Source organism: Rhipicephalus microplus, chromosome 3, assembly GCF_043290135.1.
Source record: "Rhipicephalus microplus isolate Deutch F79 chromosome 3, USDA_Rmic, whole genome shotgun sequence".
Classification (NCBI taxonomy): Eukaryota; Metazoa; Arthropoda; class Arachnida; order Ixodida; family Ixodidae; genus Rhipicephalus; species Rhipicephalus microplus.
This window is the reverse complement of record NC_134702.1, coordinates 260658237-260682274: the sequence shown is the minus strand read 5'-3', so window position 1 is coordinate 260682274 and position 24038 is coordinate 260658237. Positions and strand designations below refer to the sequence as shown.

The following is a 24038-nucleotide window of genomic DNA, read 5'->3' as shown; positions in this document are numbered from 1 at the left end:
GATAGATAGATAGATAGATAGATAGATAGATAGATAGATAGATAGATAAATAGATAGATAGATAGATAGATAGATAGATAGATAGATAGATAGATAGATAGATAGATAGATAGATAGATAGATAGATAGATAGATAGATAGATACGCTCAATGTCGCCGAAGTTCGCTAAGAAATGCTTCGCATTTAAAAAAACGGGCGATTCAAACAGAAACCAAAGAAGTAGGTTCCGAGAGTCACTTACGACCTGAAATTATGGGCATGAAAAAAATGCTGTGCACCATACAATGCTTTATTGAGACGCTACACGCATCAGTACTCGGGCTCCGAAATAGGACCAGTAAACTCGAGGAAAGCTTGCTGATGACTACACTCTTAACCACGTATTCTCTAAGTATACCTTCTAAATGGATCCTCTCTTCTATTGGTTACGTGGGTCGTCGTTTTTGTGTTTTTTATCTTCCCAAGTTATAAAGGCTCACATGCTGATGAATTAATCACTCGCCTCAAAGGAGACGTTGCTGCTTCCACAAAGGAAGTGAAGACAGAAAGAGAGATAGAGCGCATGAACAGTCAATTAGCCCACCTTCTGGAGGCTAAAAACGCGATGCAGGCTCAATGGAAAACGCAGAAACTAAACCGACGCCTACGCAAAAAAATTCCTGAACTTAATAGGCAGATAGATGAGCATAGTGAAACGCTAGCTCGACAGCAATGGGACGAAGTAGGCGATGCCGTCGATGGGCAAATGAGGAGTGGTGCGAAGTGGAACCTCCTCAAACATCTACTGGGAGATAAACAAACCAAAACCAATCAGCAGCTTACAATTGACAGACTTATCCACAACCTAAAGAAGTCTGGTCTGACAGGGACACAAATTATCGATGAGCTCTCTCGAGATATCTTTGCACAGAACCCGCCACACACAATGACTACCCTCCTGCTTTGCCAGAGAACGGAACAGACCCTCTTAGTTCCCCCTTCACGTGCGCAGAGGTACGAGAGGTTCTATATGAGCTCAACGGCAGATCAGCTCCGGGTCCCGATGGGACCAGTAACAAACTCTTAAAGAATTTGCCTGACGAGGATATCGAGCTTCTAACGAATAAAATCAACGAGGTGTGGGAGACCGGCGAGGTTCCAATAGAGTGGCGCGACGCGACCGTCATCCTCATTCCGAAGCCGGGGAACCCCTGGAGCTTGGCTCGCTCCGGCTGATATCTCTCACTTCATGTGCAGGGAAGGTCGCCGAGCACGTTATCCTCAAGCGGTCCACTAAATTTGCTGAGGAAAGAAATCTCTTCCCATTTTTTCTAATTGGATTCAGGCCGTCTATGTCAACGCAGGATGTATTGTTGCGTTTAAAACACAAGATCATTGGCAGGGTCTCCAGAGACACCAGAGCTGTTCTGGCACTTGACCTGGAAAAGGCCTTCGACAAGGTCAAACACTCTCATATACTTCATTCCATTAAAAAAGCGGGTCTAGGAGAACATTTTTACAACTACATCAGCTCATTTCTTAAGAAAAGAAAAGCTACCATTCGCCTAGGATCTCTCGGCTCGAAGACGTTTGATCTTGGACCCAGAGGCACTCCACAAGGGGCAGTGCTATCCCCATTTTTTATTTAACTTATCGCTAAGAGCACTTTCCCACAGTCTGGCCGAGATTGAAAGTCTCGGTCACGCCTTCTACGCTGACGACATCACCGTCTGGTGCGAGGGAGGTAGTGATGGGCAAATTGAAGAGCGATTACAAACAGCGATCAGGGTTGTCGGAGATTTTCTTCACAAGGCAGGACTCTGCTTGTCGGCTAATAAATCGGAACTGCTCCTTTACCGGCCAAGAATCGGTGCAAAGAAAGAAAGTTTCCCCAATATCTTGATCACCACAACGAACGGCTCTATTATTCCGATCGTAAAGAAAGTTAGAATCCTCAGTATGTTCCTGGAGGAGAATGGCAGTAGCGCCTACACGTTAGAACGCATCGCCGCCAAAGCCAATTCCATGACAAAATTATTCATGAGAGTGGCCAACAAACGAGGGGGGTTATCCGAGGAGAACCTTCGTAGACTCTTTCACGCCTTCCTAAGGAGCCACATCAACTACGTCGCCCTGGCCCACAAGTGCAGCAGGAGAGATGAAGCCCGATTAGAATCAATAATTCGCAAGAACATAAAAAAAGGTACAGGGTCTCTCACAGAGCACCAGTACTGAACATCTATTGGCGCTGGGTGTCCACAACACCTTCTGCGAAATAGTAGAGGCACAACAGGTCGCCCAAGTTGCAAGACTGGCTTCCACGGAGGCTGGCCGACAGTTACTAGCGCATATTGGTATACGGTCTCCCATTGCCAGACAGAGGGAGTGCGCGCTCCCTATCAAAGTCAGGGAAATGTATACGGTATCTCAGGTACCTTGAAACATGCACCCCTAATACAACAGCGGCAGACGCAAAGCAAGGGCCAGAGCTCTTCTTCAAACAGCGGCTACGATTGAGGACAATGTCGCCTTCGTAGACGCAGCGCAATACGCAGCTTCCAATCACTTTGTTTCAGCAGCTATGTCGTTAAGGGGAGAGCTGCTGACATCACTTACGCTCAAAAATTCGGTTGTCGCAAAACCGAACAGGTGGCAGTGGCCATCGCCATGGCCACAACGAACCGGTCTACTATTTACACGGACTCGCGAGCCGCCACTAGAGCATTTATGAAAGGCTCGGTGTGCAAAGAAGCCGCGCGCGTTCTCTCTGCTGCATCTTGGACAGGCAAAAAGCATATAATTTGGTTTCCTGGTCATGTGGGCAGTGATGCTCACGAAACCATCCCAAACGCCAACGAACTTGCACACTCCCAGGCGTGAGGTCTCACACACCGCGCCGGAAGTGGGCACTCGGAGGCTGAGGGAGGGCAGTGGCAAAGAGACCCTCTTCTCACTTTCAACGAGGTCTGTAAGCACTATTAGCTAGGGCGTAGGAAGTTTCCGCTTCCACACCCACATCTAAACAGACCACAGGCAATCACCCTGCGAATGTTACAAACACGTATCCATGTCCGTTTATTCGGTCAAAATTCGTAGACGGAATAGACCCACGCTGCCCGCGTTGTGGTCATTCGAGGTCCACCCTCCAGCACATGCTGCGGCATTGTCACGACTTGCACGGGGGCTCAGGGTCTCCCTCCACTGAGGAAGACTGGCTCCAGCTTATCACCAGCTCCGCAAAGGACCAGCAGCTGAGGGCTGTCCAGAGAGCCTGCGAAGTCGCCGAGAGCTTTAACCTCCCGGTGCCATCGTGGGCGGGGCTTCTAGACGGTACCACCTGGCGGGGGAATTCTCGTCTTTCTGACTGACTGACTGACATGCTGATTCACAAAGATTACAATCTAAATATAAAGGTATTAGGCTCTAAAGGTATATGGCTCTATCAGCCTTAACGGTGACCTTTAGAGCTGATAGAGTCTTCGCCGTTTACCTTTAGGTGTTTACATTCAAGGTGAAAGAGTTACAGGTTCGGTGAGGGTGATCGTATATGATCCCCCTCGCCGTATATATGACGAGTATATGACGAGAGTAGATGCGATTATCATAACGTGTGTGTCATTTAAGAACATGACTACATGCCACGCTCATTGCGCACTCGCGGCCGTTTCACTACTTCACATGCACCAAATTTGGTATTACGTGACGTGAATGAACGACGAAGCCATATGAATGGGGCAAACATGATAATCTTGCGAAGCTTTCGTTTAGGTACTGGGTGCGCGTTTCGAGAAAGGCCTCGGCCCTCTCCTCACGGATGACGCTCGTGAGTGTGGCGAGGGACCTGGGGCAAAATATCTCCCACGTTTTCAGCGTTCATTCTTGGTTTGGAAACCAGGTACAAGCTGCGTTCTCCAAAGTGAAGTACACATGTCGAAGCTTATCTTCGGTGGTCCAAGCGTTGAAAGCGGCGAATCAATCGAATGCTTCAAGCCAGCTTCCCGAATCCTTGATTGACGATCTGCGGAAGGTTGGTGGCTTCTAGGGCTGCCAGAGAACGATTGGGGCAGGCTGTGCGGGGGTTGTCATCGTTGGCGCTGTCAATGTCGTGAATCGGGCCTGCCTGGTTTTTGCGAGTAGGAGCCTGTATTCTGGCCGCTGTCACCTCTGCCTGCGACTTTCTCGCTGTTCGGCGTCGCCGTCCTCTTCGCCGCTTGGGGTGGGTTGGCAGCCTGACGGGGGCGTCCATTACATCAAAGAAGCAGCACCTTCATAGAGTAATATAAAAGGCGAAGAGAGGACACTTCCATAGGCCCCTGCGGCTGATTCGGGTTCTCAGCGCACCAAACGGTTGTGGTGAAACTTTGCGGCCTTGTAGACGGTAGACCGCAGAAAATACTGTCTTGAAGACCAGTTTGTAGTGACTAGGAATATTATACAACCGCCGAGCCACTTCTACGTGCGTGACAATCTCTGAGGCTATAGTTAAATTTTTTAGGGCGTCGTTTTCATGCATCGATGAGCTTCGTGTAAGCTGCAGCACTAAAGCGACAAGCACACAATGTCAATGTGTGTCTACGCACACAATTTAATTAAAACATGAGAATCATTGCAGGAGCGAGAATTTTTTTTTCAAGTGATATTCTTGGTAAGCACATGCCAATTAGTTATTGTTTGATAAACGCAGGCAAAAAAAGGTTCATTGCACTGCGACGCGTGAAAATACAGCTGCCATATCATAATTATAAATTACACACAAGAAATGAACATATAGACTACAGTATAACAAGAACCGCAGCAGAATAAAACTGCACTAAACGCACACAGCTGCACATTCAGTGCACAACGTGATGTCAGTAGTTGCCTCAGCACATGACTCCGGCATGAACCGAAAAAAGAAAAGAAATATGTTGGCTACGTTTGTTTCTAACCTTCGCACTAATTTTGTCCTCCACACTTTACTTCGCTTTTTCGCGAAAAACAGCGACACGCAGTTGCCGCAGCCAAAACAAAGCAATTTTAGGCGTCATGCAAGCCATTAAAGAGGCAGGAGTGTTCACTCAAAGATGACGTCCTAGCTTCAGCTAGCAAACGTTTTTCTAGATTCACCACTTCTCTTATTGCGTTAGTTCGAGCTTCAAGCAATTAGTGAACGGCACAGATAATCATACTCAGCATAGCTGCCCATTTCACAAAATCTCACTCATGCAGCGCGTTGGAATACATGTAGTGGCACAAAGAAAATTTAACAACGCGAGCGGCGATTCCATTTCTTAAGCCAAAAAAAAAATTTCTCGCAAACGTGCAATGAAGCATTCCAGACAGTTTTCTTTCGTGTGAACCAATCCATGAAAACAGTACGCGAATTGAAGAGCACAAGAAAGACCTCTGCGCCAAACAACACAATGTCAGAAATGTTATGTTAAGGCTTCAATGACGAATGCAATACGTACTTAACATACTATTCATGGCGTTTGTACCTACCAGCAGCCAGGCTGAGAGGCAGCTGGAACAAGCGAAGACCACGACGCACGCCATGCATGTTATCGCACATATTTTATGTCATCGCCCTGGTGCTGCCCGTACTTCTTCATTGCCGCAAATGCTCACGAACACAAAGCGTGACACCGTGGCCGTCGCGTCGACGCCTTGTGCACTTCTCTTGCGTCCGATTCATGCCTGATCCCAACCCAACGTTATCACACCGCACAATCGCAGACAATAAAGACGTATTCAGACTACTACCACATACGCAAGAACATGTAGACGTATAATGCACTAGAAAAGGTACTGTATAGTAAATAAAGTAAACGTTACCGGATAGATGTATAACTTACACCCAATCGACTGCGTTGCAGGATTGCTATCAGCTGAGATAAGCGATCGTCTGCCTATATTCTGCTTCATTTTTTATGTTCGTGAGCGAGAGGAAGGGAGAAAGGAAATGATATAACATAGAGTTTTTATGCCACAGCATTAGAAACTTTGCACTCCTTGATACTGTCAAGAAATCGGTCATGTGTGTTTGACACGCAAGACCCAAATTCTGCGTACGGTTCGTTCTTTGAAAAAAATGATCCACTGTTATGACGAAGCATTTCCGCTGAAACCACGCAACCAAAAGAGCAGGAAGATACGCAAACGTTGGATAAATCCCCATTTGTTAAAAATGATAACGACGAAAAACAAGTTGTTTCACAAGTTTGTAAAATGCGGAAGTGCTGATCTGTTTAGTCACCTTAGGAAATTTTGAAATGAGGTGAATGCTGAACTGAAGCTGGCAAAATTAGGTATTACACACAATTATTTGGTTAGATAAAGACTTACCCGAGAAAAGTTAGGAATGAAGTCAGAGGCCTCAATGCCATGAAGGCAAAGAGCACTGACATCAACCTAAAAACACCCACAGGAGTGTTGACGGGTATGAAGGCTGCAGCTGCTTTGAATGAATGTTTTCTGCACCCAGAATCCTGATAAGGAGGGACATATGACCACACCTATCGTGAACTGTACCAGGCTACCTCACTCAATTATACTTACACCTGTTACAGCTGCTGAAGTAACTCAGCTACTCTTCAAAGTGAAGAACGTTGTATCTGCTGGTCATGATGACGTTAAACCAGCACCAATTAAATATATTGCGCATAATATCGCACCCGTTTTAGTTCATATCATAAACAGGATGTTCGAAAGTGGTATATTTCTCGATCTACAAAAAAGAGCACGAGTGTGCTCAATCTACAAAGGAGGGGATAGGCATCTTATGACAAATTACAGGCTCATTTCTGTTTTACCTGTTTTATCGGAAGTCTTTGAGAGATCCTTGAACGTTATACTACAGATATTCTTTAATAAGTAGAATGTAATCAGTGACATGAAGTACAGTTTTCAAAAAAAATCTTGTGAAGGAGCTCCTCTTAATATTAAACATGAAATTATAAGAAATATTCAAAATCGAATGTACACATTAGGTCTATCTGTTGGTCTTGAAAAACATTTGACTCGGTTTGCCACAACTTAATAATTAATAAGCTTAAAAAGTATGGTATACGGGGTAACGCACTCAGACAAATTTGTAAGTACCTAACAAAGCGATATCAGTACCCCAGCATAAATAATGATGTTCTTCTTACGCGGAAATCCCTATGGGCGCCCCACAAGGTTCAATACTTGGACCTCTGATGTTCAATAATGACTTGTGTGATATCCCCGAGTAACCAAAATTAGTTAAGTACGCAGAGGATAGTAACATTTTCTTCGAAGCTGCCACTATTCCAGGTCACGAGTCAAAGGTGAACTGCTATATGAGGCAACTCTCTTCATGGTTACGACTGAACAAATTACAAATGAACGCTTCCAGAACAAAATATATATTTGCCCCGACTAATCAACCCCGTAACTGCAACGAGAGTCTTGGTTTTCAAGACAGTCTTATTGAAAAGGTTAAATGTCAAAAATTTCTAGCAGTCTGGTTTGAGGAAGATTTGGCCTGGAACACACATGTGGATGAAGTTGTAACACAATTAGGTAAAACTGTTGGTTGCTTATACAGATTGAATACTCTGGTTCCTTCTTGGCTGAAAATTTCGTTGTATTACGCACTATTTTACTCCCGACTAACCTACTGCATTATTATCTGGGGCACGGCCACACAAAAACTTATAAGAAGCTGATTGTGCTGCGAAAAAGAGACCCGCGGGCTTTTAGGGATATCGCGGACGTTTACAGAATTTCAAAACACAGCCTGTTTTTATCAAGTACTCTATGTTAAAGGCAAATCAGCTGTAGCATTAAAAGGTAATGCAACATATCAAACAAAACAGGACACATTCTATCACGGATGCGCCCACTAACCAGTGTTACAGCTTTCAGCATCACCATCTGAAAACACCAAAAATAAGAACGAATTATGGAAAACAGTTACAAAGTTATCAAGCACTTCCCCTGCTTAATGGAATACATTTTCTCACGACGAAGTTATGAAAGCCTCGAATGAATCATTCATAACATTGCTCATTTACTACAATATTTAGTTCGTCTGACAAAGCTGCTCTGTGATTTTTCAATTCTCGTGTTTTAATTGCAAATTTTAGTTGTTGACTGTGGCAAAATGACCTAACAGTGTATATGTAACACTATTTTGTTGTTCTTTGCAGACATAATGGGTTTATTCTCGCTTTTCTACTTTTTTATGCACACGTTCTTTTATTTTCGTGACTATTCAGTGGAATATGTCCGTACAGTATATTTTGTATTGACTTGTGCTACGTACGGCCTGCGTGCTGAACTGTTGTAGGAGCAGAAGCCTTTGTCAGGCCACATGGCTTTTAGATTTTGCTTCCTTTCCGTTATAAACAGAAAAAATAAAGTCAGTTCAACTCAATAAACTAGTACGCGTGTTTACTTGAAACATTAAGTGATATGTTGCCATCTTACGGCTGGAGTGAAGCTGCGTAGCTCAGCCACGTTTTGGCCCGAGTAACCATTCTTGTAATTTTTATGTTACTCTATGACACCTCCACAACATGTCACGAGGTTGTGACGTGGACCAAGGCAGCAGACTCGATGTGCAGATGAAACCGTTTATACGGCCAGTCTTGTGGCCAGGAAACTGAAGGTCAGGTTACAGCAAGACGTACACTGGCACTGATAGCGGCAAACGGCCGGCGGATAACTGAGAAGCGTCGAAGTGTGTCGGCATTTATACACTTGCCATCGCATATTATAGCGTCATGGCTAGCGGTGACGTAGGTTTGAGACTAATCTGTAATGTTGACGAAGTAGGCGTAATCTTCACAAAATGATCTACCGCAGTCCTGAAGCTTCTCGAACACTGTAGAGAAATGGAGAATTACTGTCAGAGAATTACTGACAGCGTCCCAGTGACGCTGATGCACGTTTCTTGCAGCGCACACAGACACCTCTTGTGATCCTGCACGACGTGGACCGCGTCTGAAGGGCTCGCCGATAAAAATCTCTTGCACGCTGGATCCACGACTTGCCAGTCATAACAAGCCAAACTGCTCGTCCAACCCCTTGAAGGGTACAAAATATTGCTCATTGTGCAGTGGAAGCAGCTCAGAAAGCTTATCGGAGAGTACTAGGAGCACGTTCAAGCTAGAAAGGGGTGCGATTGCCGCGAATGATACAAAGAACAAGCCGTCAACACAAAAATCACAGCGTTCACGCAATTGACGGCTCGCTTTCCATGCCCTCATGATGACGCTAGCTATCCCACGCTCCTTTGCAAAGCGAAACTGACAAAAAGCTCATCATCAGATGGCGTATTTTATGAAAAGGGTCTATTATTCATTGAAGAAATATTTTGCAACTACGCCTAATAATTAGGCTATATGAATGCTCTGTTGACCGAAATATGAGCATAAACGCTGAAGCTAACGTTAGCAGACAGGTGCTAACTAGCTCCATGCTGCTCGTAGATTACGGCCTTAGCGGCAGAAGGGACGAACTAGACGTGGGCGCTGGAGACGGGGATAACTGGGCAAGCCAGCAGTACAGTAGGTTTCGGTTTTTATAAGTGCGACAAGGTTTAACCTGACCATCCTCGAGTTGGCATAGTGATGTGCTATCAATTCAGCTCGCGTTGCGCCTATTGTGTACCAGTAAGATTGTTTCTCTCACTCATTCGAAGGAAAAAAAAAGCCTTTAAATTTAGAGAACAGGAATCAGTATTTTCATTGCGAGAGTGTTAAGAAAAACAGACATAGCATCGTTGACTCCACGAATGTTGTCACAAATTTGCATGTATAGCTAAGCAGCAATCAAATTCAAGCATTTTGTCTGGTATATTTGCACAGAACTACGTCAGATTTTGAAAGAGCTATGAAAAAATACCTTATGTATTCTCCACGCAACGCCAGTTGTGGTTGCAGTGCTAGTTGTCTCATTTTTTAAACAAAAAAACAAGCATTGCATACGTATTTCTACATGAAAAGTTCATGTTTGGTTAAGTTCAGTTGTGGTTCCTGTGTGGACTCCGTTTTTAGAGCATGCTAATGAATAAACATTATATTTTTATTCCAGTAATTCAGAGAGTTACGCTGCCTAACGTTGAAGGAACGGGACCATGAAAGTTCCGGATGAACTTCACATCATCGCATCGTAAAGTGGACTTGGTTTCGATAATACTGACATGCTTTCTCTAACGCCGGTGCCAACGTTACGTCAGACCGCAAGTTACCCTTTATAGTCGATACTGCCGGCGAGATCAGAACTACTACACCTACAAAAGCGCGTCCATATACCTCGCAATACTTGGCTAAGAGCCAAAAAATGGAGCATATACAATCCGTGGCCCGCTGCTTCGCATGAAACCGATTCGCGCTAAGTGTGGGACCTGCCAATTTTTTGACAGTTTGATTGAGTCCTACCTGAGGTAAGCTGAGCAGTGCTGCTGTGGACCATGCGAGATACACCATGCGAGCGGCAGTGCGCCGGGCGCTGGCACGGCGCATGGGAAAGCGCACGGCGGCGAAGCGGTCAAATGCAATCACCACCAGTATGAAGGTCGACAGGTAGAGCGCGAATACCTGCAGGAACTTGATAAGTTTGCAGACCGGGTCGCCGGCCACCCACTGCACCGTCCACGTCCAGACGGCTTCCGCCAACACGCAGAAGAACGTCACCAGGAGGTCGGCCACAGAAAGGTGGGCGAGCAGCATGTAGAGCGAAGAAGGCCGACGTCGATGCGTCCAAATTGAAGCCAGCGTTGCTGAGTTGCCCGCGAGAGACAGGGCGCCGATCACGCACAGTACGACTACTCGGACGAGAGACGAGTGTTTGAAGACCGGCGCCGAAGGCAGATCACAGTGCTCCTCACACAACGTCGGTGGTTGAGCGATCGTGCCGTTTGAGTAGTTCATTTTCTTTTCAGAACCTGCGACGGCCTCAGCAAGCGTGGCACTGCCAGCAAAATTCACGTGGCCGTATCACTCTCAGTGAAACGTGGGCCTATTTCGAATACCTCGCTCGGTCACACGAGCTGTGAAACGGGAGATGTACGCGCCTTTGTTTTCCGGTAACATGAAGGTCAGCCGAATATGAAAGCCCGGCCGATGAAGGCCGCCGCATAGTAGGAGTTCGTGGCACGTAGAAGGGCTGAGCGTCAGAGAGGCGCGAGCCATGCCCGCAAACAAGAAAAGAAAGTACCCCGTCAAGCGAAACTCCATAGCCGACATCGAGCTGGCGCACACGGCGGCACGCCTCTCGGGAGGAGAAGGCACGCACGCGTGCGACACGCGCCTCGGTCGCTGTGCGGAGTCGCCGCCGACGGTGCGGCACCGATCGCGGTCCTCCTCACACACCCTTCTCCCGCCAAGAAAGTTCGCACTCCAAGCACATGCTGGCGCTCTCTGACATCCACTAGACGTCGCAAAGCGCCCATCGAAGAATGCACATCATATCTCGGGGTACACGAACATACGCTTTTCAGGCGTCGATTGAATTCCGTGAGCCTTTTCGGGCTGTCTTGCGCAAAGTGTGGAAAGAAGTGTAACGTACAGCTGACTAAGTTGCCCTCTTATGGCCGGTTCAAAATACGTAGAATATGTCTTTGGCGCTACTAATGTTACTATGTTGTAGTTATTCGAATAATAAAATGTAGTACTACCAAAAGTCGCTCATAAATGGTTGGCATGATCTCGACGCCCCAGATCAGTTTCCGGACTAGCAATATAGAACTTTCCATCGCGGTGAAATGTGAATCAGCCTTAGTTACACCAAACAAACATGAATATGAGATAAACTCTGTGAAGTGCCGTGCATTACATGCACAGAACAAGTGGTTTAAATTGTTTATTACATTAAAATTGTCATAAACATTTAAGGAGTCCCGCCGCATTGGTCTAGTTAGTGGCTAAGGTACTCGGCTGCTGACCCGCAGGTCACGGGATCGAATCCCGGCAGCGGCGGCTGCATTTCAGATGGAGGGGGAAATGTTGTAGGCCCGTGTACTTAGATTTCGGTGCACGTTAAAGAACCCCAGGTGGTCGAAATTTCCAGAGCCCTCCACTACGGCGTCTCTCACAATCATATGGTGATTTTAGGACTTTAAACCCCACATATCAATCAATCAATATTTAAGGAGAATATCGTAGCAACAAATTATTTGTACACAGCTAGGTGCTTTTCATTGGCGACTGAAGACCTAAACGTAAAAGCCCCAAAGCAGGGTGTGCGTATCACAAAGATAATAGCCTGCCGAAAAAGAAACTGCTTAAGATTGACCACTATCTTTGAAATCTGTACTTGCGCATGTGTGCTTAGGGCAACTGGTCACAGACAAGGCTACTGACGAAAATGAAATCTACCGAAGAATGACAACGTGCTGTAGCGTTTATAGAAGATGTTATCAAATTATGACAGGTTATTATGACGGGAAACCGCTGTCCTTACAGCTCAATGCGAAAGAAACGTCGCATGCTGCCAATTGCAAGACATGGGACGGAAACAACGAAAGATATGAGAGACTCGGGAGGTCAACAGCGACGCTTTCTGTGATGGCATAAAAAATTATTTGCACCATTTTGACAGATAAGAAGGGAGTATAGTGGACTAGAGGACAAGCAGCAGGAGTGGAGAATATGGAGTTCATTTGGTAAGGCTTCGTCGTGAATTAGTCGCAAATAGGCGAAAATTCACTAAGATTGATCAATTAAAATTCCTGAATCCATCAGCCACACCTATGATGCCGCCAGATACGGAGTTATTAGCAGTAACCAAACATCTCGGCACTGTTCTGAACATACACCTATATAGAACACAGACAGTATGCATAAAAAATTAGACAAGTTTTTTTTTTCTAAAATTGAAGGCAGTGTAAGGAGCTCAGTATACGTAGCTTCATAATATTAAAGAGAAAATATGAAGAACCTAATGTTGAATATGATTACGAAGCATTCAAGTTTTCATGGTAAACTAGTTCACTGTTGCAATATTTTCTGGTGATTGCAAGAGTGGTTGTTGCTTGAGTGTCTACAAAAGATTTTAAGAATTGGAGAACACATGACGATGACACTCACACAATGAATGTTGTTTCAGCGCTAGAAATCAGATGTTTAAAGGAAATGTCCACCCGGATAATTACATTCAGTTAGAGGTGCCGTGAGGAAGGCAGAAAGAATGTAAAGAATAGGAAGGAAAGGAAAGGCAGGGATGTTAAGAAGTGTAATGTGTGAAAAAATCGGTAGGCAAATACGTTCCCTGCAAATACAACTAAATCCAGATGAGTATTGCAGCAGTGTCCAATTTCCAAACTACGGCACACATTGCGCTCGCCTGCACGCCCCCTCATTTTTTTTTTGTTTTCTTGTTGCTTGGTTTTGAAAGTGGTTAGGTACCACATTGTAAGGAAATCTTCCATACAAAAAACAACATGTTTCACTACCCTGCCAAGCACTCCTGCGAAAGTACCAGTGTAGGCCTTTTCCCCTTTCTGATGCGCATATTGCACGCGTTTTGGTACCATAGGCCTCAGATCAAAAGCAGCGTACACTGACACACCTTTGGTCGTTTTCAGGTTCGTTGGCTAGCTTTCGCAGTCACTGCTTATAAATTGGTAGTTGTCTCGTTGCTAAAAGTGCAAAATCACAAAAAGGCTCCAGTGCAGATATTTAACTAACTTATTTAAGCATTAAAGGAAGGAACAAGGAACCTATTATTACGGTTTGTGTGAAAAAAAAAAACAAGTGAAGATCAGAAATATACTACACCACAGTTACAACTATGCGCGAAGAAAGTTTTAAAACGGCGTCACGGGCAACTTAAGCTGGTTCATTGGTGCGTCTTCCGCATTCCAGTATCCAGGAATTACAAGGTGAATACAATGAGGAAATGCAGCCAAACAGCGACGTTTCGGAGTGTACTTCACAGTGCACCTCGGTATATTACCTTGGTGAAATGTAGATATGGCAGCAAATAATTCATCATATTGCATATATGTCAAATCTAATTCGTCTTGTCTTTACTGAGAAGCAAAAATATAGCACAATATTGTGTTTCAAGATTCTGCCATTTTGGAATAGCCAGTTAAGCGGAACTTCGCCCACTTTAACGCTGAAAAATATCAGTAAAGTCACAAAAATAACCCTTAATAACATTCACATGAAAGCTATTGTCATGAAGACAAGTAAAACAAGGCGCTGACGACAAAAAAGCAAATACAGCCAGGTGTTTCAGCTGCCGTACTGGAAACTTGTTCCCAAATGAAAATTCAGTGCGTTAGCAGTGAATTCATGCATACTAACACACACTAACAACGTATGTACACGTGTTAGAAGCTGCCGGCACTGCGATATATTGTGTGCGCCGTTGTCAGGATTATCATAGATTATATGATGAAGCCGAAACGTCTTGCTTTTATTTGTTTTTTTTGTTGTTTTCAGCGTCTTGTTTTTATTGTTTCCGCGTCTGTTACTGACCAGACAGGTTTCCGTCCTACTGTCACTTCAACCTTTTGCCAATAACAAATGAAACCTATACCCGTATGTTTAATGGGTAAACTTCGTGGAAATGAGTGGTTCAGCTAATTCTGCTTAAAAAAGATTGTCTACACTTCAAAATCTGAACGCAATCAACATTTCGCTATATGTTCGTGGATTGGTTCATGAAGCTGCAGAATATTCGCGGTAGCACTCTAGAAAACACTCACTCACCTAAACTCACTTTATATAGCAAGGTCCTTGTGGAGGAATTAATTTCAAAAAATACAAGGGAAGTTGTCGCCGCGCTGAAAACACTATGAAAACCGAAGGTAAAACTGTCGTTCCGGAATGCTTAGTGTGATTATACAACGAAATGAAGCAGAACTCGGCTTTTTTTTTTAAGACGATAGTCTTTCTTAGGATACGTGGCGTTGTCAGATAGGAAGGAGACGCGGCGCCTGGAAGTGCTGTGTCTCAGAGTCTCACGTAATTCATCAACCCATTATAATACATACGTCTCGCCCGGTATGTCTCCCCCCCCCCCCATCCCAGGGCCATGTGAGAGGAGGAGGGGGAGAAATAAACGTTTATTTTCGAGATGGTGTAGCGGTGTAGGTTCCGCGTTCACCTTAGGTGGGAGGTCTCCTCATTCCAGGAACCCTCTGGCCTTCGCTGCATCCTTGGTCCTGGCGACAAGACGTCGTTGTAGGTCCAGGTCCTCTAAGGTGAGCTTGGCCTCCCACGTTTCGAGAAGGTGTTCGTTTTCTTCACCAGCATCATTGGTGTTCGGCGAAGGCGATAGATCTGTATTTTTATTGCATTTACACTCGAAGATCAAGTGAGCCAACGTGTCAGGTACAGCGCCAATCGGGCAAACATATTCGTGTAATGTTGGGTACAATCGGTGCATTAGTATGCCGTGTGTGTACGTGTTGCTCTGCAGTCTTCTCGGTATGGTGCTGTCCTCTTTGTTGAGCTTCGAGTGTGGTGGCGGATACTCTCTGCGCGCCAGCCTATGATGTGGCACTATTGCAGAGTAAGTCTTAGGTAACGACTCAGCCTCCACGGACACAGTCCTGGCGTTTAGAAAGCGAAAAGGGGGGGCCCGGTAGGCGTGATCGAGGGCCGTGGCATGAGCCGCCTCGTCTCGCTCCAGTCCTCCGTGCTCAGGAACCCATGTCACACAGATGAACGGCATTGGAGTGCTTCGGCGCTTCAATATCTGAATTGCTTGGGTAGACACACGACCTTTGCTGTAGTTTCGCACGGCTGGTTGAGAGTCTGTAAATACCACAGCTGCATCCAAGCACGTTGTGGTAACTAGGGAAATCGCCGCCTCCTCTGCAGTTTCTGGGCATCAGGTGCGTACTGTGGCAGATGCGAGCTCTACAACCCGACTATGAACGACGCTCATAGCGTAGGCGTCTCTACCAGGATAGCTGGCTGCGTCTGTATATCTGGCGTCTGGATTTTGGCTGTGATTTCGCCGTAGAGCATTAGCTCGTGCCTTTTTTTTCCTTGTGATGTGTGGGGTCCATATTGCGTAGGATTCGTGCAGTACCGAAAGATTCACGGATGTTTGGCGGAATACGTTCTTTTCGGTTCGCGTCTGTGTCGCCCATAAGCGTTTCGCTATAGTTCAGCCGTTGCAGCACTGATCTTCCAGTGGGCGACATGATCAGTCGTTCTAGCAGGCTAGCCCTGTGGGGTTCGGCTAGTTCTTGCCAGGTATTGTGCACGCCCATTTTCTGTAGTTTCACAGTGGAAGACGTGAATGAAAGCCCTAAAGCAATTTTGGTGGCCTTACGAATCATGATGTTCAGCTTCTCTACCTCTGCGTTCTTCATGGCGAGTTACGGAGTGTCATACGTTATTCGACTGCTGAGGAGAGCTTGCACAACGCGCAGCGTGTCTTGCTCTTTAAGGCCGCTTCTACGGTTCGTTACTCGCCTGACGAGATGCGTTAGTTGAGATAGCGTGCGCTGTAGTCGAGGGAATGTGGCCACCCCTGACCCTTATTTGTGGATGCGGAGCCCCAGTACTCTTAATGTTTCCACTTTCTTGATGAGCTTTCCGTTGACGGTGACGCTGGGATCAGGTTCAATGTAGGCGGCAGGCCGCCCTCTCGTTCTAGACTTCAGGATGAGGTGTTCCGACTTTTCGGCAGCACATTCGAGGCCACATATTTTCAAGTACCTCTCGATGATATCTACCGCTTCTTGTAAGCGCATTTCTTGCATTCCGGTCTTTGAGGCCCTAGTTCATAACGTAATGTCGTCCGCATAAAAGGCATATCGCAGGTCTTGTATAGCATCGAGGAGGCTGGGTAACCTGATCAATGCAACGTTGAAAAGCAACGGCGAAATGACCGAACCCTGTGGAGTACCTCTGTTCGGTAGTCGGAAAGTGTCGCTGCGAAGGTTGAAAATTCTACTGTGGCCCTGCGATGCTTGAGGAAATTTCTCACGTAGTTGTATAAGCGAGTCCCGCAGTCCAGATGTTCAAGATTGCAGAGGATTGCGTCATGGCTGACGTGGTCGAAGGCTCCCTTTAAATCAATTGCTACGATTGAAGATCTGCTTCTGGTGCTGAGGTGATCGATGAGGTCTTCTTTGAGCAAAAGGGAGATGTCTTGCTTGGATAGGTGTTGCCTGAATTCGAACATTGTGTTCGGAAAATATTCTTTGTCTTCCAGGTACGGGGTTAGCCTTTTTTGTACCATGTGCTCTAAAGTTTCCCTACACTCGATGTAAGGAAAACGGGCGCAGGTTTTCGATGCTGAGGGGCTTGTTGGGTTTCGGGATCATAGTAATCTCGGAATGTTTTAGGTAGGCGGTATCTCATCACTCTCCCAGCAAGCATTGAGATTCTGGAGTAGGGCATCGGTGGCCTGTTGAGGAAGGTTGCGGAGATGCTTGTTCATAATGCGATCCTTCCCTGGGCTGGTGTTTTTAGTGGGTGTAGCTAGTGCTGCACCTAGTTCTGCCAACGTAAAATTTTCATCAAGTTCGGAATTTGGTTTTTCGTTGTAGGCTTTGTCGTGTGCCGTCGTGGTTATGGGTGTGTCTCCAGACAGCTTCTTCTGGAGCTCTCGAAGGAGGTCCTCCTCTGATCCGGCATAGTTGTGTATCAACCCGCAAATATTTTGGCGCTGCTCCATTCTTGTAGGGTTGTTGTCGAGTAGAGCGCGCAGAATGTGCCACATTTTCTTTGTGCTTAAAGTTCCCTGTAGTGCGTCACACAATGCAGACCAGTTCTGTCTTCCTGACTTCTCTGCATATTCGTGCGCTTGTTCAGTGAGCAGGGCGATTCTATTCTTGAGTTTCTTATTTAGTTCCTGCCTCTTCCATCTCCTGAGAAGAGATCTTCTTGCTTCCCAGAGATGAAGGAGGTGCGTGTCCACGTCTGGTGAGTCCTCATTCAGCTGTATTCTTTTGGTGTGTTGGTCCGCAATGTTGAGGACCTTCCTCACCCAATCGTCTACGTCATCGATGGCGGTCTCAACATTTAGAGCACCTCGGGATGAATCCCGCTCTGTTATTTGGGTCGTGCAAATCCTCCTGGGCTTGCGTGTATGAGCTACGGTCAAGTGGATGATGTGGCGGTCACTTCCCAGGGTTTCTGGGAAACAGATTCACTCCGCTGAACGCACATTTAACGTGAACGTGAGATCGGGGTTTGTGTTTCTGGAGACACTTTTCCCTACTCTTATTGTCTGTAGCGGATCATTCCACGAAGACAGTCTGTGCTGCTAAGCCATGTCGTGTAGTCGGACACCTTTCTTTGTTGTGGTATGATAGCCCCAAGCTGTGTGAGGGGCGTTAAAGTCTACCCTTGTAACAACTTGATGGCCATCAGCACGTTTCTTCAGTTTTCGAACCAGAAGGTCAAATTCTGGCAGTTGGTCTTTTGGGGGGCTGTACACGCTCGCAACAATGAGTCTGTTTTGCGATTTGTGTGTTTACTGGTTCTAATTCTTGTACCGGGAGATTCTTTCTTGTAAGTATTGCTATACGCTTTCTTTGGACGTGGCCGTTGTGCCCTTGTAGCCGCACGTTATGTGTATTTGTTTCTTGCTGTGCTATGAGGTCGCGTGGGTCTTGCTTGACAAAATCTTGCAAAGTAGAAAAACGTGGATGGTAGGAACGACAGTTCCACTGCCAGATGTGCAGAGTGGAGAGCGTGTTTGTTGCCTTCTTATTAGGGACCGCCATCTTCAATTTGTTCAGGTCCCCGCTGGCGCTCGTGGGTAGGTGAAACTGAACGAGAAGCACTTCGGCCTTTCGCTCGTGCCCGCTTCCTGTCAGGATGAACGTCACTTAGAGAAGTATCGAGGTGCTCTATGGTGGCGTAGGTCTTCTTCACGTATGCTATGAAGTTGTTCAGCTGCGCTGCAAGTCCGTCCATTTTGGCGTCAAACGTGGTAATCTTGTTGTTTATGCTTACGGTGAAATTCGCTATTGCTGTCTGTACAATATTCTCAACCGTAGTGTGGATGCTTCTCATTAAAGTTTCTTGTAAGGTCTGGAATCGGGCGTCGACACTAGATTCCACTATTGTTGAGGGAACGAGGGCACCCGGTTGTCCATCATGCTTTTGGATGGTAGTGCATTTCTGGTGAAGCTTGTCTATCAGGTTCTTTTGCTCCTCACATGTTTTAAGAAGCTTTTTCATACTGTCTTGCTGTTCCTGGTGGCTATGTATCAGCTTGTCGATAATGGCTTGTTGACTGTAGTTGACTGGCTTGATGCTGTTGTGCACTTTCTTGATTGTGCACCATATCTTGGAGTGATCGGAAGGCTTCGTTTTAAAGTGACGAAGGCACGCACTTGCTTGTTGCTTCGGAGCTACTCGAACCACTTGCTGCGGCAGCATAGCTCACTCTTTTGGGCGAGTGCGACCGTGAGCGTGATCGGGATAGGAATCGTGAGCTTCGTCGGAGTATGGGCCGTGATCGACCTTGTGCAGGAGTGATGCTAGCGCTGCTGCTCAAATTGGTCGTTTGGCTTCCTAGAACCCACAAGTCTTCATTCCCGGGACTATTACGGCAGCCTCGTGCTTTTAGCCAGTCCATTCGTTGCTGTCGGATGTGAAATGGTGCCGGATTGAATTTAAGCCTTTTTTTGCAATCCTTGCTTGCAGTTTCATGCCCCCTCCGCATATCTTAGAGACGGGTTTCCACGCGTGGTCTCATGGTTGTTTGGCCTTGTCACATTTAGACAGAAATCTTGAAGTGGTCGAGGGCAGACATCCCGAAGGTGTCCCGTGTTGCCGCAGGTCTTACAATATTGCATCGATTTTTGATACGGTCTGCATCGAAAGTCGAGACTGTAGAACCGGACGTAAGAGGGAACATGCGGCCCTTGGAAAAAGATCACTGCAGCTGACGATTGTCCAAGCATACGGGCGTGGAGAATCGTGTACCGCGCTGGTGCACGAAGGCCATCCTTGAGTTTTGTTTCCGTCGTGCTCGGCAGAAGTCCGCTTATGACACTGCGAGAGACGTCGTCTGGCGTTCTCGTGTTGCCGTTTATGGTGAAGAAAGTGCCGCAAAGTTGTATGGTGGTGATGCCTTCAAGTTTTTTCGCGTCTTCCTATTCCGCCGTGGTTGCTATAATCAGGTTTTCTTGGCGTTGCACTTGTACGCACAATTTCTCGCCAAAATATTGCTTCGGCAAATCGCTGGCCCTTCCGATGGCTTGCATGATGGCGATATTGTTCCACTTTGCTAGGTCGAGGCCTGCTTGCGGGCGGTAGGAGACCTCGTAGTCGGCAAACGGTAGGGGTGGCATCATAGGCCTGCGACGGTGTGATTGGTGTTGCTGCGTTGTTGTTCCTTCCTTGTGAAGTTTCTCTTTTGGCGTGGTGTTTTCCCCCGCGTCCTTCATGCCTTTTCTTCTTCTCGTGATCCAAACGCTTTCACGTTCAATTGTTCTGCCACTGCTCTCGTCATAACGCCAAGAAGTCTCTGTGTTCCGCTTTTCGGTCGCGTTCCAATGCATAGCGTTCGTGTCATCGGCCAGCTGATCACTGTGCGTTTCGGTTGCTTTTTCTCTTTCTTGGCTCATCTTGCAAACTGGACGCCGCGTGAGTTGGCGCCAGTGCAATGCTCCCCGAAGCACTCGAGCGTCGCCAGCACGCGCTGCGCACTAACGGCGCGTCTCTCGATGGGCTTGCATTCTGTGTTAGGCTTAGCTGGGCGGGTGTGTGGCTTCGCGAAAATAAACAAATCAGGGACTCACTTGGCGTTGGCTAGTGTCCGCCGATCGCTGACATGTTGCCTGTTACACGGATGCCAAAGTGAGGGTGGCAGTGCGTGTGAGGGGAATGTTTTTTCGGGCAGACGGCCATACCCTGACAAAGTGGCCGCCACTCGGCGCCAGGCGCCAAACAGACGTGGCCTGCACCCCGGCATACAAGCCAGGCAGACCCAACATAAGAGCTACCCGTCGGTGCGGTAACTTCCATCACAACACGCAAAGGAGACGTACTCTGAAAAGGTGGGCCATCGCAGAACGGGAGCGCGCTGTGGTCACGGCCTGTCTCGTGACCGCTAGGGCCCAGCGAGACACAATCCGTTCTTTGGGAACTACTGGACTACTGTTTGGTGCAGAAGCGAATGCCGCTGCATGCGAACCCAACGTAGCCTGGTAAACCACAACGGTTAAATGCCGGCTTAGTCCTTCATGAAGAAGGGAGCCACCCTCCGCATCGGCGAGTTGAGTCGCTGGGCACAGAGAAGAGGTCAATACGAACCTTGCGGGTAAAGCCCGACAAGGCGATAAGGTCACTGTAGCGCATGCAAAAACCAGGCGAACAACCACACAAGCTAAACTCGAGGTGACCAGCTCACTAGGCTTAGCCGTGGAACTGTAAACAGTGCCATCGTTAAAGATTGACGTTTATGTACCCTCCTCACTCACTGAAAATCGCTGTCGGACGGTGCACGTTTCGTAAAACTTTTTTGCACCTAGGCGCTGCCACTCTCAGTGGAGGACGAACCACACCTCCTTCCTACTTTTGGAAGTACTTCGAGAAGCACAGGCCGCCTCCCACCAAAAATGGCACAGCGCCATGCCACGCACACTTATAGGAGCACTCGACGAGCAGAAGCACATACTGCTTAACCGCTCGTCCTGACAGGGGATGCAAAAACCAAACGGTGCTTGAAAGAACAAAGGGGTAACCAAACAAGCTAGCTATTCTTCGATGGAGGGCGGCTGGTAATGCACACTGAGAGAACATGTGAATCAGGTCCTCCATACTGTTACAAAAGGCACACGTTCCTTGTTGAGGAATTCTCGTGAAGACCTCAATTTTATGTGCAAGTACCCTCTGGTCAAGCGATACATTAATGTAGCGCGTCTGGCGTCCAGGCAATCGGCAGTAATGAGCAGCCAGTTAGGATTATAGTGGGGCAGAATAAATGCTCTACAGTTAGCAGGTAACTCCGGGGTGAGTCTATCGACAAGCTCGTGGAGCTCGATCGAAGTTAAATCTATCTCGAGGTTGACCTCTTGGAGACGGGCCAAAGTAGAAGCGGTCCCTGCACAGAGCGCAGAAGGCATTCCCGCTCGAGGCACTGAATCCAAAAATGCCCCAGGCGAGAACAGCCTCAACCATGTGCTCAGAGAATATGATTCAAAGCTTCGAGTAAGGAGCAGATCCAAATCGAGAGATACACGTGTCCATCTAACGTGTAACGCTGTGGCAACAACGCTCAGGTGAGGAATACCGAGTCCTCCTTCATCCCCGCGCAACTTCAGCAGGGAGCAAAACAGAAACGGAGATGCACGACTCCAAAGAAAACTGGAACGTTTCTTTTCCTGGAGAATCCTGGTATGTGGCTCAACTGTCATACCTGAACCTACATGGATAAGAAAACTAAACAACAGCGATCGAATTATCGGGACCATAGCTGTAAGTGAACAAGACTAGGCACCGAGTTCCTGAATCCTGTCAGTCAGCTTTTTCCTATAGCTATTCATTGATATGTGGGGTTTAACGTCCCAAAAGCAACTTATCATTATGAGAGACGCTGTAGTAGAGGGCTCCGGAAATTTTGACCACCTGGGCTTCTTTACTTTTTCCTAGCTAACCACCACTTTTTGGTATTCAGACCACCCGGTTCGAAATGAAAACGCAATATGCGTAAGCACTCCTTATGAAGAGGTCATGCACGGCACGTGGGCTGGAGGAAGCGCATTTCAGATACATTATTGCGCTCTTCGAGTTATCCTGGCGCCGCTCGCCGAGCAACACCCCTCTATAACATCCAAGATGGTGCAAACAGTTGCCTCGTCCGGACGACAATGCAGAGGTCATCAGCATAGGTGTACATTGTAAACGGGGGGGGGGGGACCTGGCGGGAGAGGAAATCTACCAATGCTGATGTGTTTAGAAAGCCTCTGTAAGAGCGGCTTGAATGCGAGCACGTAGAGAGCAGGCGAAAGTGGATCGCCCTGCCTCACTCCACAGCACGAACCAAAAGGCTTCGAGACGTGATCTTCTGTGACAACAGCAGAACTAGGACGAAAGTAGAGATCAACACAACAATTTTAGTTTCGCTGTCAGTTTGTCTGTTTGTCAGCCAAGGCGGCTCAAGTACGGCCACACACGCAGTGCCCACCATTATTTTTCAGGCTTATGCGTTCATAGTTGTGTGATTGTCGAATAAGAAAATAAACACTGCGCATATCTGAGGTACAATAAAAACAACTCAGTGTGTTGCGCTGTTTCTTTATGCTAGAAAATAAATACACGAGTAATTCTAAGAACTGTAGCATTTTTTACGCTACGCTTCCAATACGATGCAATGCACGAAAAGGCTAGTTTCCTACGCTTTGCTAAGATAGTGCGGTGTTGCCACCTACCTGTAAATTGCAAAATATTTCCTCCAAGATTGTGCGCGCACGCTGTGCGCTCACTATAACGGAGGCCGTCCTTTCGTTTTCTGAGATTACCGCGAAATAGCGCTTAGGTCTCACGCAGCACCAACAGAATCTCATTCAGTGATTTTATCACGTAAAACTAGAAATAAAAGTTGTATTCTATCCACTCTCTCCGGAAGAAAGACTATCGTCTTTCGAGGACATTTTCTGTCGAGCATGCATTTAGAGGCGTTGCTGTTTAGGTCGTCGGTCCGTACATGCTCTTGGGACGTGGCCACCTAGTTTTATGGCTCACTCAGCAGGTACGGACGGTCGAACGTACAGACAGACAGAAAGACTGGTGGATTTAGCGCTAAGGCTTAACCGATGAAACCCTCCGAAGCTTCGCCGCAGTCATAGTCATTTACTCCGTGAATATGCTGCATTTTTTATCGGAATGTGCTTGCCTGCTGCCAATTGTTAGTTTGTTTGTTTAAAAAAGCTGTGAACCCCATGTGGGCGTTCCTACAGGAGTGAAAAACGCGTAGGATTTTAAATTATAGCATTCCCGTTTGTACTAAAATTCTATCGAAAATAAATAAAAAATGGCCTTGAAATAGGTTATAAAATGGAGAAATACAGTGAAATTGGCATTTACACCAACAATATGGGCAAAAATAAAACACAGGCATACACACTTACAATCTGCGCATTGAAAAATAAAATTAACAAAGAGAGAGGCAATCTACA

General features: G+C 46.7%; 1 protein-coding gene across 1 annotated transcript in view; it reads right to left on the bottom strand.

Annotated features, from left to right (window-relative positions):
• Window positions 1-11235, bottom strand: part of LOC119173547 (gonadotropin-releasing hormone receptor) — a 310701-nt gene extending 299466 nt beyond the window's left edge. Inside the window, exon 1 of the mRNA XM_075890965.1 lies at window positions 10369-11235. Within this exon, the coding sequence (XP_075747080.1) occupies window positions 10369-10860 (492 nt within the window). The 5' untranslated portion in view covers window positions 10861-11235. The remainder of the gene's footprint in view (window positions 1-10368) is intronic.
• Between the last annotated feature and the right edge of the window lie 12803 nt (window positions 11236-24038).